Source organism: Raphanus sativus, chromosome 2, assembly GCF_000801105.2.
Source record: "Raphanus sativus cultivar WK10039 chromosome 2, ASM80110v3, whole genome shotgun sequence".
NCBI classification, from domain to species: Eukaryota; Viridiplantae; Streptophyta; class Magnoliopsida; order Brassicales; family Brassicaceae; genus Raphanus; species Raphanus sativus.
Window position 1 is genome coordinate 25678949 of NC_079512.1, and position 19625 is coordinate 25698573.

The 19625-nt window shown below is 33.0% G+C and overlaps 4 protein-coding genes across 4 annotated transcripts; 3 read left to right on the top strand and 1 right to left on the bottom strand.

Annotated features, from left to right (window-relative positions):
• Window positions 1-3666: 3666 nt before the first annotated feature.
• Window positions 3667-4350, bottom strand: LOC108840249 (cytochrome b-c1 complex subunit 8-2, mitochondrial). Its single transcript, XM_018613089.2, has 2 exons — window positions 4112-4350; window positions 3667-3914 (listed from the first exon to the last, which is right to left on the bottom strand). The coding sequence occupies exons 1-2, from the start codon at window positions 4279-4281 to the stop codon at window positions 3866-3868; spliced, it is 219 nt and encodes a 72-aa protein (XP_018468591.1). The 5' UTR covers window positions 4282-4350; the 3' UTR covers window positions 3667-3865.
• A 3271-nt stretch (window positions 4351-7621) lies between these two features.
• Window positions 7622-10184, top strand: LOC108824175 (laccase-12-like). Its single transcript, XM_018597551.2, has 6 exons — window positions 7622-7795; window positions 7928-8079; window positions 8231-8475; window positions 8590-8718; window positions 8798-9742; window positions 9840-10184. The coding sequence occupies exons 1-6, from the start codon at window positions 7700-7702 to the stop codon at window positions 9968-9970; spliced, it is 1698 nt and encodes a 565-aa protein (XP_018453053.1). The 5' UTR covers window positions 7622-7699; the 3' UTR covers window positions 9971-10184.
• A 1769-nt stretch (window positions 10185-11953) lies between these two features.
• Window positions 11954-13790, top strand: LOC108824184 (dehydration-responsive element-binding protein 2A). The gene is made up of 2 exons (XM_057002757.1): window positions 11954-12149; window positions 12572-13790. Exon 2 carries the CDS (start codon window positions 12595-12597, stop codon window positions 13573-13575), a length of 981 nt encoding a protein of 326 aa, XP_056858737.1. The 5' UTR covers window positions 11954-12149; window positions 12572-12594; the 3' UTR covers window positions 13576-13790.
• A 1629-nt stretch (window positions 13791-15419) lies between these two features.
• Window positions 15420-16161, top strand: LOC108838837 (abscisic acid receptor PYL5-like). Its single transcript, XM_018611711.2, has one exon. It carries the CDS (start codon window positions 15547-15549, stop codon window positions 16159-16161), a length of 615 nt encoding a protein of 204 aa, XP_018467213.1. The 5' UTR covers window positions 15420-15546.
• Window positions 16162-19625: the final 3464 nt, after the last annotated feature.

The window sequence follows — 19625 nt, forward strand, 5'->3', positions numbered from 1 at the left end:
ACTGTCACCACTGAATTTTTATGTTTTTATATTACAGTTTTGGATATAAATTATAACCAAGATGCTGCGTATTCTTTGATACGTTGCATCAGCACTTCAGTGAGATGATGGTAAACGCTCTGGGTGGGTGGGTAGAAGAAAAATATGGAAAACTATCTCTTTGGGCCTTTTTGATATAGAATGTTGATTGTTACTCTTTATGAATCTTATCTATTATTAGCAACTAGATATGAACCCGTTGCGTTGCAACGGTTTTGTTTGATGTTTTAATTTAATAGAAAACATAAAATAATAATCATTTTATTATAGTTTTATGATTGTTTGCATATGTTGTGTGAGATTTATTTTATAACTAAAAATAATTTTTGTTCAAGTTAAAATTTGTATTTTATAATAATGGTACATAGATGAATTGTTATCAACTTTCTACTTGGATTAGAAAAAACATTATACTTAAATTTTTGAATTGAACCCAACCTAAAATAAAAAAAGTTGAATGAAAAATAAGAAAAATTGAAAGTCGAAGAATAACCCCAATCAAGTAAATGATAACATTATACATTTTCTTATGTACTAATCTAATGTTTTATTAAATAAGTTTTTAAAATTTTATTTTGCTAGAATTTTTTAAAAAAGGAAAAAATTTCTATTTTATAAATATCCTTTTTATTTACAATTAAAAATAAAAAACAGTATTAAATTCGCCTTTACATTTTTGATTAGGATTTTAGAAATAGAAAATTACTGTTATATAACCTTATACAATTATCTTGTCTTTAGAATTTTAGAAATAAAAAAATTTCTATAAAATAATTATTTCTAGTTACTAAAAATAATTTTAAAATTACTCTTTTACAATTTCTATCAATACTAATTTTACACTTCTTTTTTAAATTAATAATTTTTAGTATCAAGTTCATCATCAATAACTTAATAAATTTAGATAGTACCTTGTTCGAAAGTCAGAAACTGAATCAAAATCATTGTTCAATAAGAATTTTGTTCCAGATGATGCCGAAAAGTAAATTTCATCTTCATATGTATTCACCAAAACACTTGTCATGATAAGAACAATATTTTTACTTTCCACATCACAATATTTATCTTCAAATAATTCTGCTTGTTGAGCTCATAGTGTTGCTTGTATCTCAATTCCTCTGTTTAAGATAGAATATTTAATGTAAAAGAGAAATAAAAAATAAAAAAACGAAATTGATTAATAGAATTGAAATTGATTAATACAATTGAAACTGAAATATACCTTCCTAACAATAAAGTTAGAATAACTCTTCGGAGGATATAGGTTTAGTCCGACTACGAACATCTGATTTCTCCATGTTCTTGATATATCCGATCACATTTGTAACAAAATCATGTTATATAATAGGATTATTTCAAGGAAAATTAATTAAAAATAGGCCAAAAGAATCTTACCATATAAATCGTATGTTGAGTCTTTCACGTGGTCTAAATCTTAATAATTTCAGAATCAAAAATTTTCAGACGGTATCTGAGGTATTTGTTGAAATTTATGATCTGAAACTCTGTAGTTTTAATTGCAATCTTGCACATTAAAATTGCAGATTTCAATGACGGCTCCTTCACGTAATCCTTCTCCAAACTTTTCAATAAGAGAATGATGCACATAACCTGGAATAGTATTTTCCTATATAATAACAAATTATTTTTAATAATAAAATTATATAAGATTTAAACTAAAAGTTAAAAAATTAACCTTTTCATCGAGTAGGAGAAAATTCATTCCCATAAGCTCATTATTCTTATTTAAATTTCTGGCCTCCCACTTTCTAGAGTTAAATAACTTGCTGAAACTATTTTTTCTTGAAAATTCCTGGTAAATAGTCATAATAAATAAGCATAGTTGAAACACACAGAAATAATAAGCATAGCATCGTCACCCAACACAACATAAATAAACATATTATATAAGCATAATCACAACTAAAAGTCATAAAAAATAGGACGAACACAACAATAACCATAATCACAACTAAACGTATTAAAGAAGAACATGCCAAGTTCGGGATATAAAACCTAACCTTGTATATTTCTTGAAGCAACGCTTATTTTTGGTTGTCTGAACAAATATGAGAGAGTTTAGTTCTATATATAGATGTGAATAATCATTTTTCCTCTTGGGTTATGATCTTTTTAATTAGGGTTTGAATTCAGTAAAATTAACATTAAACACTCTTTGACTTTTAAAAAAAGGAAAATTAGCATTTAATTCTTTACAGTTGTTTTTTTATTATTTATTTCTCTCATAGTTATCTTTACTTTTTATTTACTTTTACTTTTTTTAAATCGCTTTTATATGTAAATAATTTTTTTGGGTTATGAGCTTCTTAATTAGGATTTTAATACAGGAAAATTAGCATTAAAAAGTCTTTTACATTTTTCTTTTCTATATAATAATATTTTTTTGGTTTATGACCTTTTTAACTAAGATTGAATAAAAGAAAATTAGCATTAATCAGCCTTTTACATTTTTTTGTTTAATAATAATTGTTTTTTTTAATCGTTTTTAAATGACAATTTTTTTTTGGTTATGACCTTTTAAATTATGATTTGAATAAAGGAAATTTAGCATTATTTAATATTTCTTAACAGTTGTTTTTTATTTCTTTCATAGTTATCTTTACTTTTTATTTACTTTTAAAATCTTTTCATATGTAAATAATTTTTTTTTGGGTTATGAACTTCTTAGTTGTGATTTGAATACAGGAAAATTAGCATTAAAAAGTCTTTTAAATTTTTCTTTTTTATATAATAAGATTTTTTGATTTATGACCTTTTTAACTAAGATTTGAATAAAAGAAAATTAGCATTAATCAGTCTTTTACATTTTTTGGTTTAATAATAATTGTTTTTTTTGTAAATCGTTTTAAATGACAATTTTTTTGTTATGACCTTTTAAATTAGAATTTGAATAAAGGAAAATTAGCATTTTTAAACAGTCTTTTAAATATTTTGGTTTAATCTTAAAAAAAAAATAAGATTGATATTATTTACTTAGATATATTTTAACACATGTCACAATCTTAAAGTTATAATTGCCACGTGTTGCGATCGTGTTAATTAGTAACTTTGAAGAACCAAGCTTTATATAATAAGATCACATATAAGTCATATACGTATTTTCTACGACCAAGTGTGAATGTCAGAAAAGACTTGATGCGTTAATCAACTTCTATAGTATTCTTGGATCTTATTATTGGCTAGAACAGAGCTAATCAACCCCTTTTCTGCAAGGAAACACTATAAGAGCCGACAAGTTTATCATGGAAAAAAAAGTTTATCATGCAATTAAATACAATAATTTATATTCAGTTTAATGAAATTAACATTCATGAAAATAAATAATGCAAGCTAGCCTGTGACTTTTTTTGACTTAGGATACTAATGTGTATGTGGTTTTGACCGGGGAAATGGGTGGTGCTTGGATTAACAAAGCGTCAAGAGGTCCATTATCAGTTCGACAAGTGAGTGATAACTGATAACCCTACTCCAGGTTAAAATGCAAGCAGCTCAGACTCCAGTGATAAAGGAAAAACGATGATGACCCTTTTCAATGTTTGTAATCCGGCTTTTGATTTGTTACGATGATAACATCATTAAAGTACAAATATTATCCGACTGTTACAGTATCTAGACGATATCTATTATTATCATCATTGTGATAAATAAACAAATTTATCAAGCAGAAACGCAAGGAAGCAACTTTCCCGCTTTTCTTCTTCTTCAAAGTGTTGCTTAAAACAAACAGTCTTTTAGAAGCATTTTGGAAAACGAAAGGCTACGACAGAAAATGGATTCATTTGAAAAATCAGTAACACTTCCATCCTTAGAACCTGTGCTCCAGCTTCTCTTGTTCTTGGTAGTGTTGAGCATACCTGCGATTCGTTTGACACATTAACATCTGAGCATTGGGAACAAGAACAATGATCATGCAAAACTACACAAGCAAAGTAAACCACAACCTAATAGAAACTCTACATATAAATATCGCCTAACAACAATCAGATCGAAGAAAATCACAATCATCAGATCCCAGTCCATTCCATTAACGAATAGAGAGAGAGGAGCGTACGAGTAGGTTCCGATGACGGGAGCGAGGAGGAGAATAGTGCTGATCCAATTCTCAGAGACCTTGTGGTGGATCTTCTCCGGCAGATCCTTCCATAGACCAGTCATGATCTTCTGCTGAAACGGCGACAACGCATACACCACCGCCTTCAATTTCACCGGCTGCTTTCCCATTCTTCAAATCTTCTCTCTAGCACCGATGAGAAGAACCTTTCAATCAACCCGCGCCAGCGTATCAAGTATCAACGAAGGCGAAGTGAATTGCTTTCTGTTTACACGGGCTTTTTAAATGGGCCTTGTTTTAAAAGGCCTTCCTCAGAAGTGAATAGTCGCCGTAGCAGTATCAGCTCAGGAACGATGCTGTTTAACAAAAGAGCCTTATTATCTTCCTTTATTTTTGTTTAGGGACCTAAATGTTCCAGCAAAGTGAATTGTATATTTTTGTAATAACATATTTCAGATATATCTTATAATTCTCAAATTTCCCAAATTAAAAATAAAATACAAATACAAAGTTAAATAATGGATGACAAAATACCTAACTATTTAGATATTTGGATGGAAAACATTAGATATTTCAAGTGTTTTGAGTATTTTAACTATTTTAAAATATTTATTATAGCTATTAAGAATAAATTTTGAGACTTAGATATTTTAGATAATTATTAATGATATCAAATATAAAAATAATTTATATATTTAAATATATAAGTGTGATTCGAGTATTTTTGGATATTCAAAATATTTCAATTCGAGGATTCGACTTCGGTGCTTCGAATACCAAAGTTTTAGATTCATTAGAATATCTTATTAAGTCGGGTTTGGTAATTTGTCTAACACTAAATGCTTGTTTGCATCTGGTCGTTACGTTAATTTGGAAACGGACAGTTGTTTGCTTCGGAAGTTATCAATCACCGTAGAGGTTAACTTCTGGTTAGTTAATTCGGGAAGTGTTGGTAAAATACTGGTTAATCTTTATGAGAGTGTTGTTTCCTCTGAGATCTGATTCTCTATGCCCAACCAAAAATGTCAGTGTCACACCTGCTCTTTCCACAATTTTCATTTGAAGTTTTTGTTTTGCTATGGAAAATGACAAATGGGAAAATAACGAGACAAAGGAATAACTTAGCATATAGTGTATCGTGAATGTATGTCAACACAAAAAAACAAGAAAGTTGATCGTGAAAGTTTGTTAAAATGCATAATGAAAGAGTTGAATTACTGCAAGAGAAAAGGTGACTTTATTATTGGCAGTTAGTTATTGTCTGAATGTTACACACCCTACTAAAGTGCATATGCTTATATATGTTTGGTGACATAAAAACAAAAGGAAATCATGAGATAGTAGACTAATATGCCTCTTCATCTGTGAACAACTCAACATATGTACCTGAATATGGAATTTGAGTTCAACATCAAATTTAAAGACTATGGGTCTGACTGGTGACCATTCTGAAATCAACAAGAATAAATAAGAAAAAAACGTAGAAGAATAAAATTGCAGGAATAAAAAGGAATTGTTGTTCCATCTTAAATTTTATAAAGAATAATTTTTTTCTTTATTTCTCTACAGAAAAGAAATGATAGGAAATGAGAAAGAAAAATTATTCTTTGTGAATGGTAATTTTTTTAGGAATGTTAGAGAATGCATTATTCCTCGTCGTTCCTTGGTAACCATTCACACTCTATATTCTTTTTTTTTTAATTGAACTTATGAACAATAAACACAGAATTGTATCAAAATGAACACAGAATTGTATCAAAATGAATTTAAGAAAGAAAAAATTGCATTAGTTTAGTTTATAGAAAATTGGGTTGTATAACACAAAAAAAACTTAGTTTATTATCAAACCAAAATCCCTCTTCCACTCTCCCTTTTTTTTCTATCTCTCTCTATTTTCGCTCCACAAATCTAATTTTTCTTTTTGGCTATTTCACAAATAAATCCTTAGTTTATTCTATTAAAAATAATTTCTTACAGATGACAAAAAACTATTTTTTCACAAGCACCAAATTATGTTAATTAGTTTAGTTTGATACATTCTTCTAACAACTTAGCGATTGTCTTATATTATTTTGGAGTTACTAACAATGAAGATATAACTAAATGATTATACGTGGTGTATAAAATAAAATAGAGTAATGTATATTATATGTCACCTTGGTGGCAATTTACCAAAAATATTTGTCAGATGATGATTAATAATCGGTTGATTTGCTAAGACAAAGAAACTTATAACTGAAGCAAGAAAACTTGAGGCACGAGCACATTAGACATGATATGAAATGACTTGAGTTCAATTCAACCAAACTTTGTTGAAATTATGTAAGTGTTGGGTGCAACTACTCCCCTCAACTAAGTTTGTTCCCTTTCAGTGTCCCAGTTTCTCTTCTCAATTTCAAAGAGGGCGACATAATAAGTTAAACATTTTACAAGTTAAAACCTATGGCGTTGAATATAAAGTTTGCAGAACATGTACGGCTATATAAAATATTCTTCAACTAAATTATTTCCATGATTTACTAGTTTTTTTGTTATTGCAAATATCAACTATTTTTGTTAAATAAAACAAACTTCAGGAATACTATCTAGCAGGGGCAGAGGCAGCTATAGGAGAGAGGGGTCACCTGACCCTATAGATTTATGTCCAAAATAAATTTACTTGCATTTAGAAACGATTTTTGGTAAAATAGTGTAAAATTATAATATACTGACCCCATGATTTTATTTTTCAAAAACTTTGTTAACGTGTTTCTAATTTGGTCAAGTCCCAGATATACTCACTAATCATTTAAAAATTATTATCATTCATTTATTTAGTTGTTTCCTGGTATCTTTTTAAAATTGTCCAATATTTTATCCACTAAAAATTATTGATCTAACTTTTATTTTACACATAAACATCTTTCCCTGCAATTTTTATACTTTTATTGTGAATCATTTTACCTACAGTGACAAATCATTTTTAGATTATTTAGAAAAAATTAAGAATACTAACAAATTTATAAGTTAATATTGGGATATATTCAAAAATATTTTGATATAAATATGTAATAATTTCTTTTATTTTAGTTATTTTAATAGATTTAAATAAAATATTAATATTTAATTAATATTAATTAATATTTTTAATTGACCCCAGTGAAAATTGAGGCTGGCTCTGCCACTGCTACCTAGTATCAAATTTGTCTAACATCCAAATATTCATTTGGTACCGGAAATATCTTTGTTAGGTGTTTAATCTAATCCAACGTCAACTAACATTTTACGTTGTTTAAGCTTGATTAAAAAAATTTATACTGTGGTTTTCGGTGAAAAGTATGAAAGGAAACAAAAATAAAACATAGCCAACAAACTGATATAGACACTTAAATATGTTGGTGACCGTTAATTTTAGTGTTCTTTTGAATACTTAGAGCCTAATTCTTCCAAATTCCACATAAATTAACAAATAACTCACATGTAATCGCAGTATAAAAATCATCTTTGCCTCTCTCAAAATCATTTAAATCCTCCTCTCATCTTATCTCTTAATCACCTTACAAAACTTTATCTTAAAAAATAATAGCTCAAAAGTTTCAAACATACACGATGAGAACTCTTCACACTTTCTCTTTCTGGCTGTTCTTTTGTTCCCTTCTCTCCGCCTCATCGATTATCGCTAAAGTTCAACACCATAACTTCGTCGTACGTCCTCAATATTATACAATAAAAACTGCATGTCCATATTGATTAATACGTACGTAATTGTTTTCGTTAGTAAAGTAGTAACTAAATGTCTTTGTTTACTTGTGTGCGTGTGCATATGCAACGATGAAGATACAAGAGACGCCAGTGAAGAGGCTGTGCAAGACCCGTAACGCTATCACCGTCAACGGAATGTTTCCGGGACCAACACTCGAAGTCAATGACGGTGACACTCTTCAAGTCAAAGTCCATAACCGTGCCCGTTACAATATCACCATCCATTGGTACATATATACATTGACAATTATTAAAAAAAAAGACATTCTTTACAAGATTATAAAAATACCACAAACGAAACTTTTTAAAAATCTAAATAAATCTTTATGAAAGGGTATGTAATTAGTTGCAATAATAATTTTTCTTTTTTGAAAACAGGCATGGTGTGAGGCAAATGAGAACTGGATGGGCTGATGGTCCTGAATTCGTGACCCAGTGCCCAATCCGACCCGGAAAGAGCTACACGTACCGCTTCACTATACAAGGACAAGAAGGGACATTGTGGTGGCACGCGCATAGCTCCTGGCTCAGAGCCACCGTCTACGGTGCACTCATTATCCACCCAGCCCTTGGTTCCTCTTTTCCATTTCCTAAACCGGATCGCCAAACCTCCCTCGTGCTTGGTATATACCGCATACCAAAAGTTTCCCATACACTATTAACAGCTGGTCATATTTTCGAATTTGACTACCAAATATAATCTTAATTTCTAGAGTTTAATGGCAACTTTTTATCAGGGGAGTGGTGGAATGCAAATCCGGTTAATGTAATAAACCAAGCGACACGAACCGGAGCTGCTCCGAATGTATCCGATGCTTATACCATTAATGGCCAACCCGGTGATCTCTATAATTGCTCGAGCAAAGGTAAAAAGCAAAAACTATACAATATACCATAGGTAATTATCTGAAATGTTAATATACATTAAAACTTTTTAAAATGCAGGGACTGTTGTAGTACCGGTAAACTCAGGTGAAACAAGTCTGTTACGAGTGATCAACGCAGCTTTAAACCAACCGCTATTTTTCACTGTGGCTAACCACAAACTCACGGTGGTCGGAGCCGACGCTTCCTACCTCAAACCATTCACCACAAAGGTCCTTATGCTAGGTCCGGGCCAAACCACAGACGTACTTCTAACGGCCAACCAACCGCCCAAACGCTACTATATAGCAGCAAGAGCTTACCAAAGCGCCCAAAACGCCCCGTTTGATAACACCACAACTACAGCCATTCTCCAATATACAAAGAGGACAACAACTTCTCCACCAATCATGCCACCTTTGCCTGCCTTCAACCACACGAAAATCGTGACGTCATTCTCGAGAAAATTCAAATCGCTTCGAAACGTCGTTGTACCGAAAACAATTGACGAAAATTTGTTCTTCACCATCGGTTTAGGTCTCGATAATTGTCCCAAGAATTTTCCTAAGAACCGGTGCCAAGGCTTAAACGGGACCCGGTTTACCGCCTCCATGAACAACGTATCGTTTGTTCTACCGTCGAATTTCTCACTTTTGCAAGCACATTCCAACGGGATTCCCAATGTTTTCACGACGGATTTTCCAGCTAAACCACCGGTTAAATTCGATTATACCGGAAACAACATAAGCCGGGGTCTGTTTCAGCCGGTTAAGGGTACTAAGCTGTATAAACTCAAGTATGGAACGAGAGTTCAGATTGTTTTACAGGACACGAACATTGTTACGTCGGAGAATCATCCCATTCATCTTCATGGTTACGATTTCTACATCGTCGCAGAAGGGTTTGGTAACTTCAACCCCAAGAAAGATAGCTCTAAGTTTAACCTAGTTGATCCTCCACTTAGAAACACTGTGGCTGTTCCTGTCAATGGATGGGCTGTTATCAGATTCGTGGCTGATAATCCAGGTAGTTACAAGAACTTATTTACATATGTAATAATAATTGTTACATTTTTGATTTAGGAAAAAATAAATGTTTTCTTTTGGTGGGGGTAATGAAACAGGGGTTTGGTTGATGCATTGTCACTTAGATGTTCATATCAAGTGGGGCCTTGGTATGGCGTTTTTGGTCGAGAACGGTGTTGGGAAGTTGGAAACTCTTGAAGCTGCTCCCCATGATCTACCTGTGTGCTAGTATTATCCAGACTCGAGAGTGAAAGTCACTTGCTACTTTTAGAAGAATATTCAAATCTTTGTGTTTGTTTTGGTTTAAATGTGTTTGTGGGAGAAAATCCTGTTTGTGTAGTTAAATGTCAGTAAGTGTCGATGTCTGTCATAGTTCATAATATCTGTCTTTACCAATTGTTGTAGTTTTGAGGAAATTCAAAATTATGAAAAGAATATTGATTTTTGAGCACCTTGTTAATATGCTCTCGAGCTTATGTGCAGCCACAAATAAATGGGCTCTATTAAAAGACGCGATAGCTGAGATGGGCTTTGTTGATTTTTAAAGGATTACAGATTATATTTATTCGTCTCAACACACCCCGCCAAAACATTAATGGACTTTTTGTTAATAGACGAAATAGCTAGCTGAGATTGGTCATGTGCAACAGGAAATCAAAAAGGGACTTTTAGTAAGAGAGATGGGCTTGGAGTACGTAGGCAGTTGCGTAAAGTGAGATCATCAGTGGCGTTGGAGACACGTAGCTGATGAAGTGGCCGATGTACCAAAATGACACACGACTCACATGCAAAGGCTATGGCTGGCTGCTACTCCTAACAACTTGCATTGCAACCACATTATTATATACTAATAAAGCTCATCTTGATCTGGTCGAAACTTAGCCACCCAAGTTTGAGCTTCGCCAATTGACCACGTATCTTGTAAATATAGTATTTTAAGTCTGCAAATATTTAATGTTTAATGACTTTTTGATGACCAGTTTGCAATTATAATTAAAAATCAGCACTTTTTGTATTAAAATAATGCAGTAAAAAAGTAGCACTTTTAAAAACTGTATAAAATAGAAGTGCTTACGTCATCCATTAGCTAAATTCACAAGACATAACTAGCAATCACGTTAGACAAATTATACAAGTGATAAAATTTTACATGCTTTTTTTTTTGGCATCAGATAATTTCTACATGCTTTTGATAAAAGCGGCGAGGAGAATGTCGAGAAAGAAGGAATGCAGGACAATGCGACCATGAGCTGCTGTCACTTGCCAATTACGAGTCAGTATTGAATTATTATTTTTTTTTATTATTTTTTCAGTGTTTTAATTATTGTTTTGATATTACAATAATGCAGTTCTTGTGATCTTATCTAAGCTCATAACTCTCTTTATAGGTGCTGACTGGTTTTCCCGCTACCACCCGCAAACGCAGTTTTTGCGGTTCATAGCGGTTGTTGACGTTTCGAAACAATCACAGAAAACGCTACAAATCGTTTCAAACCGCTCCGAACCTCTTAAGATCAAAAGCTGGTTCCAGCTAGCGTTTGCGGTTGCGGGCGGTTGCGGGAGGGTAAATTTTTTTTCTTTAAAAATAGAATAAATAAAAATAATACTAAAAATATCCAATAAATTTTTTCAATTGAAATAATAGAAATTGTAAAATGTATTCATATTATATTTCAATTTATATTATAAAAATTCAAAACTAAAATATTTTCTATAAATTTTTAAAATTGAATAATATGATTTTATAAATATAAATTTTATATTTATCATATTATTATGATTTTTAATATTTTTATAATTACATAAAATGTAAATATTGTTAAATTATTATTTAACAGATGTTGTGTTTGGTAGTTTACCAGTCATAAGAGTTCCGCAAACGCAACAATTTCTAACAGTTGTACCAGTCGTACAAATCTCTAGAAAACGCTTAAAACCGCAACCATCCGCATCCGCAAACTCCCGCAACCGCAACCGCAACCGCTGCGGTTACACCAGTCAGGCCCATAGTATAAAGTATTTAATTGTTTACTTTCCCGTATCAACAGCGCGTTACCGGCAGTTCGAGAAGATTCGAGCCACTCGTCAACAAGAGAAGACGACTAAGCTCCAAAGACCGAATCAAATAATGACACGTCACTAAATAAATAAAATAAATATCTGAAGTATCCAGAGAAGGCTATAAATACTCATCGATCCTTCTGGTCGTTTAGGATATTTTTGATTTTCTGATAGAAGAAGCTTTCTGACCCAAAACGAGAGAGAGATCACTAGAGAAGAAGACGCGAAAAGGAGAATACATCGAAGAAGCAAAGAGATTCGCACAAGCACACTGGACGATCAAACAAGAGATCGATTCGATTCTCTCCGCAAAGAAACAGAGTTGATTCCGATCATATCCCCAATAGGTATGTTGATTTCTGGGTACTAACCAAATCTGTGATCAACTTCTTTGATTTTCCCTAATTTGATCTCGTAAAAGGCTCGTTACTGCGGTTAATTGGTGACTCTAGGGTTCTTCGTACTCTGTTTTGTAGCTTTACTGCGGTTAATTAGTGATTTTAGGGTTCTGAGTACTCTGTTTTGTAGCTTTACGGTGGTTAATTGGTGATTTTAGGGTTCTGAGTACTCTGTTTTGTAGCTTTACTGTGGTTAATTGGTAGTTTTAGGGTTCTGAGTACTCTGTTTTGCAGCTTTAGTGTGATTAATTGGTGATTCTAGGGTTCTTCGTACTCTGTTTTTTGGTGTTCGGATAGACATAGTGTATTGTCTTACTGGTACACAATTGAACTCGTGTTCTGATAAAAAATACTGTTGCTTTTTTGTGTAGATTGTGTTGTTTCTGGGAAGAAAATGGCGGTTTATGATCATAGCGGAGACATTAACAGTACTCAGCTCGATACATCGAGGAAGAGGAAATCGAGAAGTAGACGCGATGGTACCACCGTGGCTGAGAGGCTTCAGGTGTGGAAAGAGTACAACGATAACATAGAAGCAGCTTCTCCCAAGAAACGGAAAGTGCCTGCGAAAGGATCCAAGAAAGGGTGTATGAAAGGCAAAGGAGGACCGGAGAATAGTCGGTGTAGTTTCAGGGGAGTTAGGCAGAGGATTTGGGGCAAATGGGTCGCTGAGATTAGAGAGCCGAACCGTGGGAGTAGGCTTTGGCTTGGTACCTTTCCAACGGCTGAAGAAGCTGCTTTGGCCTATGATGAGGCGGCTAGGGTTATGTATGGTCCGTCGGTGGCGAGGCTTAACTTCCCTCAGAAATCTGTGTCTGATGTAATAAGTACGTCGAGTCAGTCTGAGGTGTGTACTGCTGGGACTTCAGGGCGTGTCCACGTGAAAACAGAGGATGCAGATTGTGATTCTGAGCGCTTCTTGGGTGAAGCTAATCCCTTGGAGAATGGTGTTGGAGAGATAAAGAATGACGTCAAGGTAGATGCTCCGAGCACGGATTGGCTGGGTGAGTTTGAACAGAAGTATTGGAGCGAAGTTCTGGAGGAGAAAGAGAAACAGAAACAGAAACAGAAGAAGCAAGTGGAAACCTGTGAGAAACAGCCGGATTCACTGTCTGTTGCGGATTATGGGTGGCCAGAGGATCTGGATCAGACTCAGTGGGACCCGTCGGAGATGTTTGATGTTTCTGAGCTTCTAGGTGACTTGAATGGCGACATTTATACAGGCTCGAACCAGAGTCAGTACCCGTGGGACAACGAAGCTCAGCAAACTGGACTTCAAGGCCTTGACTCTGGTTACGAATTGCCTCCTCTTGAGCTAGAGGTACAGGATGGTAACGAGTTGTTCGATCTGAGTTTCCTGGATCTGGAGAAGTGAAAGAGAGTGTAGATACGTTTTTAGATTTTGTTATTTGCCTTAAACCCATCGTGACTCTTTGAGACTCTATTGAGTTTTTAGTGATATAGAGAATCTCACAAGACTTGAGAGAAGGGAACTTGTATATACTGAGATGAAGTTTCGTGTAATAAAGTTAATAACACTGTAACAGAGAAAGTAGGACCCTACTAAACTGCTTCTCTTTCGTTCTTTCATATTAGTTTCTTCTTTCTTGTGAGCCGAATAATAAAAAAAGTTCAAGAATTTGATAGTCCTTGTTGTGTCTTGAACTTGATGGGCGTTGTATATGTCAATTTTTCAGTGGGCCTAGTGGTAACCAGCACTCACCAAATTAATGCATCTAACACTAGCTTGCTCTGCAAATAGAGATGACATAGAATAGCATGTTAGGAAATCAGAGATTGCATCCACTTATATGGAACTTGATCTAAGGGACTACACCAACTTGTCGTCATTACATTTAAAAGAAACTGATATACAGAGTGCCGATAAAACAGGCTTTTCATTGTATGGAACTGAAATGGGAACAAGAAATGAAACTTATGAAAAATAGAAGAGGGATGTATAACCTTCAAACCAAACTAATTACAAACAAGCTTGCTGGTTGCATTGTCCGCTTGCATCTTCTGGCGTAAGCTCTTGGTAAGGTCTCGCCTTCCACGGTATCCTTCCATATATATTAGCGCATATATAACATTTATAGTATTTTAGGCCATTCCCTAACATTTATATATCAACATATGCGCATGCACGTGTGCTCAGGCATGCATGTAGGTTTGAACTAGCCATGCGAGTGTATGGGTCACGTGACTCACGGCTATCGCGAATTGTGATTAGCACAATCAACTAATTAGAGCAAATTCCACATGCGTTACTTCGGCTGGTAGACAGGCGGGGGATATATAATATCACATGGTTTGGATTTTGACATTTTGTATATACACATTGTCACTATGTCTACAACTGAGTTTCTAGCTACCCTAATTTCTTTCTTGTTAGATGATTGTATGTACTAGCACATGGTTTGATGTAATTAACATTCATTCTTTGAGTGGAATATATGCTATTTTCACCTCTACGTGCTTCACTAGTAATAAACTAGAACATCATACGTACAGTTGGTACTTTGTTTCAAATGTATCATGTTTTTAGAATATGTGTGTTTTTTATATCTATAGCACAAGGGCCGAATAGTGCCTTTATTAGAGGCAGTTGAAAGATTCGAACCCTGACTTGGTGAGATGGCGAGGCGGTGCGACCACGGACCCATTTGCTCCTCTCGAGAATATGTGTTTCAATGTTTTGACATTTCTAAATTAATTAATTTTAATCTTATCAAAACTATGTAAATTCTATCTTATAAATTTCTAATCAATGCTTGAGTTATGAATTAATCACACTCCACAGTTAGAGAATATTTTAAAAAGATAGTCAGATACGTTGCCATAAAATACTAATGATTCTTTTTCTTCTAAATGATAGTCCATAGTATCTTTTTCTTTAGTTAACTTCTTACAAGAATCTAATCTATCCAAACTCTGTAGATTCTAGAATATATTTGCCAGCATATAAACGGGGAATATTCACTGGAATCTTATAGATTTGGTAAAAGAAAAAAAATGAAGGAGGCGTCTTAAGGTAAGGAATGGGACATAAGATACTACAATATTGTATGGTCACATGTAACCACAGCTGAGTATATACAGACACAAATCTTTCACATCCCAACCTATCCCTATCTATCTACAAATATTCATATATGTAGATACACACTGTGTCGATAACTTATTATAAAAAAGGAGATCATCCTTAAATTTCCCGAACAAAACCAACTTGACAACGTTTCTCATCAACTGATAACTTTTTTTTTGTAACACCATTAGCTGATAACTTGTCATCAGAAATATAAGAGAACATAGAGAAATAAGAAGAGAGAGAGAGGGATAAAATATGACATCACCAGTGCAGCTCCATGACGTCCCAGAGTTTTCCAACGGCTTCCACACGCTGCAGCCTCACGATCAAACCGATGATGGCCTGATCAGACGAGTCTGTCCCATGCGCGGTATGCACGTGCCGGAGCACGTGGCGATGCACCACACACACGACGTTGGTCCGGGTCAGTGCTGCTCCTCGGTGGTGCAGATGATCCACGCCCCGCCAGAGTCCGTGTGGGCACTCCTGCGTCGTTTTGATAACCCTAAAGCTTACAAGAACTTCGTAAGGCAGTGCCGTATCGTCCAAGGAGACGGGCTCCACGCCGGCGATGTTCGGGAGGTCGTGGTCGTGTCGGGACTCCCAGCGGTCTCGAGTACCGAGAGGCTCGAGATCTTGGACGATGAACTTCACGTGATGAGCTTTAGCATCGTGGGTGGGGATCATCGGCTCGAGAACTACCGATCGGTGACGACTCTCCATGCGTCGGAAGATGAAGGAACCGTTGTGGTGGAGTCATATATCGTCGATGTTCCACCGGGGAACACAGAGGAAGAAACTCTTAGCTTCATTGATACTATCGTCCGGTGCAACCTTCGGAGTCTAGCTAGAAGGACCAACCTGCAATAATCTCGTTTGCAATTTTGTTGCAGTTATGTATGTATTTTTATTTTAAATAAAGAGTTTTCCTTTGGATATTTCAATTGTCACTAGGAAGTGAAGTTCGAGAACCTATTTTTAAATTACTAGATAGATTTTCTTTAGTTCTAAAATAATTGTAACTAGATCTCGATCCGTACAACCGTGTGAGTTTTATTTTCTATACTAAATCATTCTAGTTTATTTATCAATAAATTAATATAGTTTAGTATTATGTATTATCTAATTCTATTATACCTATGTTTATGTGATTTATGATATTATTATTATAAAAAATCAAATTTTGTATTTTTGTAAAAAAAAGTTTTTGAAGACATAATTACGTAACAGTACTATTTTACATATTTTTATTTCTAAATTTGAAATATATTTAAAAGTTAAATCAAATTGGACCTACTGTTAAAAAACTAAATCAAAAACATATTTGTTTGGGATACTGTTAAAAACATCAAAATTTAACACTATAACTAGAGCTTGACCCGTGTGCACTGGTTGTTATTTTCATTTTTATATAAATGAATATTATTTAAATGTTTATTGGTTTATATTTCAAATATTTATCAATTGTGAATATTTTATAAATATAACAATCAAATAGTTTATGTGCTGTAGAAAATAGTGATATGTGCCCGCTACTAAACTTTTGACATAATATTGACCTATTGATATGTTTGGGTAATATTTCTTTTGACATTAAACATTTTTTTACAAAGATATTTATTTATTTTTGTTGAAAATAATAAATAGTAACCGAAATGATTAAATGAATGTTATAAATTTTTGAAATATATATAATCTTAGGTGAGATTATATTATATTAAAAATAATATTCACTTACAAATATTTCATATTGTTCTATAAGTTGTTTAAAGATATTTAAATCTTAGTATATATAAATTTTATTGTTCAAATAATTAATGATAAGTTAAACATATATTTTAGGAATATTCATAATTTGTTTAATATTGAATTTAGACTTGATTTTTGTTTAAAATAATTAATAGTAACATTATCCACGTCTAATATAATTAAAATCGATTTAAAATTTGAATATTCCTAAAAGCTAGCTAATTTGTTTAAGAAAATAAATTAAATATGAAATTATGCTAAATTTGATTTAGGAAATGGTTCAATAAATATGAAAAAATGATTCCTTAAAAATATATTTATTTAATTAGTTCAGTAGCATGTCACTGTAAATAAGTTGGAAAACTTATAAATATTTTATTTTTGTACTTCTATTTTAGTAATATAGATATATTATGCCTGTAAAATATTACAGTGCAATTAGTTAGTCTTTTTTTTTTTTTTTTTTTTTTTTTTTGCCACTTGGGGAAATCTCACACCCAGGAACCCCTGAAGGTGGAGTCGAACCCCGGTGCCTTGGATGCCACTTAGCCACTAGACTAAGGCTGACCCGGCGTGCAATTAGTTAGTCTATAATTCAGATTTGGTGTATATAATTTGTTCTATAAACGCGGATTAGATTGAGGTCCAGTCGCAGTCGGTTGGTATAGATCAAATCACGGATTAGCCTGCTGCAGAGTGCCATTCATGTTGTTAACAAGACCAGAGAGATAGCAAGAATGTATCTTGACATTATCATAGTCTCATACTCCAATAACGCTATTTGGGTGACTTTTATTTTCCATATTTGAGTAATGGAGAAGGAAACTGATGAACGATGAAGCATATAAAGGCTGGTTCTGAGAGCAGCTCACGGGCCATCATTTTTTTTTTTTGGGTCAAAATGTTAAAATTTTTTTTTTTGATAACTTTGGTATCTGGACAACTATATTTCCAACTAGTCTTCGAAAGAGATCCAGCGCCTCAACGGAAGGGATATTAAATCAAATATGGCTAAGACTCGAACCCGGGTGGCAGGCAGTACAGCTCATGCGCCATCATTTCTTTCCTTCGATGATTTTTCTGCTTGTAGTGATTGTGGGGCTTTTACGATAGAGTTTTTTTTACAGACTATAAAATTGTACGTGATGAGTCATTGATGAGTCATAAAATTGTACGTGATGGAGTCATAAAATTTTACCTCTTACTTACGTACTTTATCTATTATGCCAAAAATATTGTTATTGATGAGTCATACATTATATTTTTATCATATTAGAACCTAATCATAAAATCTTTAAAGATTCGATTTAACTGCAATTTTTTATTTGAGGATTTGGTGGTGAGTGAATAAGATAAGATTGTGTGAATGTTATGTACACATGCATATTGTCAATTATACAGCAGCTACAATAATACACGGTAGGACCTTTATTCATTCGGACATCACCATAGTTTCCTTCATTGATTATAAGTTTGTTATGTACACATGCATATTTTCAATTACCATAGATTGTGTGAATGTTATGTACACATGCATATTTTTAATTATATAGCAACTTCGGTTTTTTGACTGACTATAGACACTACAACTCTTAACTAAGAAAACATGAGTTTCACTAGTGACATGACACATCCAAAAATTAATTGAGATAACTTCAATAGAAAAATAATAAGAAAACAAAATTCACATCTTAAATTCTACGGCTGTAAATATAAAGTTACATCTTATTCTAATCAGACTTAGGTTAGGAAAAATGAGTAATCTAATAACTCGTGCACAAAACTTGTACGTTTTTTTTTGACTGACTATAAACTTGTACGTAAATTATGATGAAATCATATAGAGAGTATAGTAATTGTAAGAGAATGATGAAACCATGAGGTCTAAGTATCTCTCCTCTTTAAAAGCAAACCAATAATACTGTGTTGGAAGTACATTGCAATCGCTTTCTTTACGCGTATGCAATCGCAGACGCCAGAGCTAAAGACAGACGCTTTTTAAGAACCCGTGGAGAGAACGATAGGAGAGAGAGTCTTCTCAACTTTTACCTACGTACTTTATCTATTATACCAAAAAAATCATTGTCATTGATTAGTCATACATTATATTTATATCATATTAGTACCTAATTATAAAATCTCTAAAGATTCAATTTTAATTATTTTTGAAGCTTCAATTCCATGATTGAAATTGAGTCATTAGTTTTAATAGTTTATATTTATTTGAATTGTTAGTTTTTAAACATTTTTGTAATTATTTAATAAATATTTTCATTATATTCACGGATAATTGTTATGAACGAGTATTATCAAATTTTAGCAATAATTTTATAGTTTTGTACATCTTATGTTTATCTGAGTAATATTAAATCTTTAATGATTTTATCTATTATTTTTAAAAGGAAATTTATTTCTTTTTTATGTCACCGAATTATTTTAGCAATAAAAAATATTTTCCTAAATAATACAATCTATCACCGCTAAAAATTAAAAAATCCATCTTTTATTAGACATAGATAATTTATTACTTTTAGTTTATAAAACTTTAGCTAAATAGAAGCATGTTTTGATTGTCGTAGACTTTG

Bases quoted from the DNA above. Each gene is read 5' to 3' on its own strand.
- LOC108840249 (XM_018613089.2), bottom strand. From the start codon at position 4,281: ATGGGAAAGCAGCCGGTGAAATTGAAGGCGGTGGTGTATGCGTTGTCG. The intron at 3,915-4,111 runs GTACGCTCCTCT...AACGAATCGCAG, and splicing joins CCCGTCATCGGAACCTACTC to GTATGCTCAACACTACCAAG.
- LOC108824175 (XM_018597551.2), top strand. From the start codon at position 7,700: ATGAGAACTCTTCACACTTTCTCTTTCTGGCTGTTCTTTTGTTCCCTT. The intron at 8,476-8,589 runs GTATATACCGCA...ACTTTTTATCAG, and splicing joins CCAAACCTCCCTCGTGCTTG to GGGAGTGGTGGAATGCAAAT. The intron at 9,743-9,839 runs GTAGTTACAAGA...GTAATGAAACAG, and splicing joins ATTCGTGGCTGATAATCCAG to GGGTTTGGTTGATGCATTGT.
- LOC108824184 (XM_057002757.1), top strand. From the start codon at position 12,595: ATGGCGGTTTATGATCATAGCGGAGACATTAACAGTACTCAGCTCGAT.
- LOC108838837 (XM_018611711.2), top strand. From the start codon at position 15,547: ATGACATCACCAGTGCAGCTCCATGACGTCCCAGAGTTTTCCAACGGC.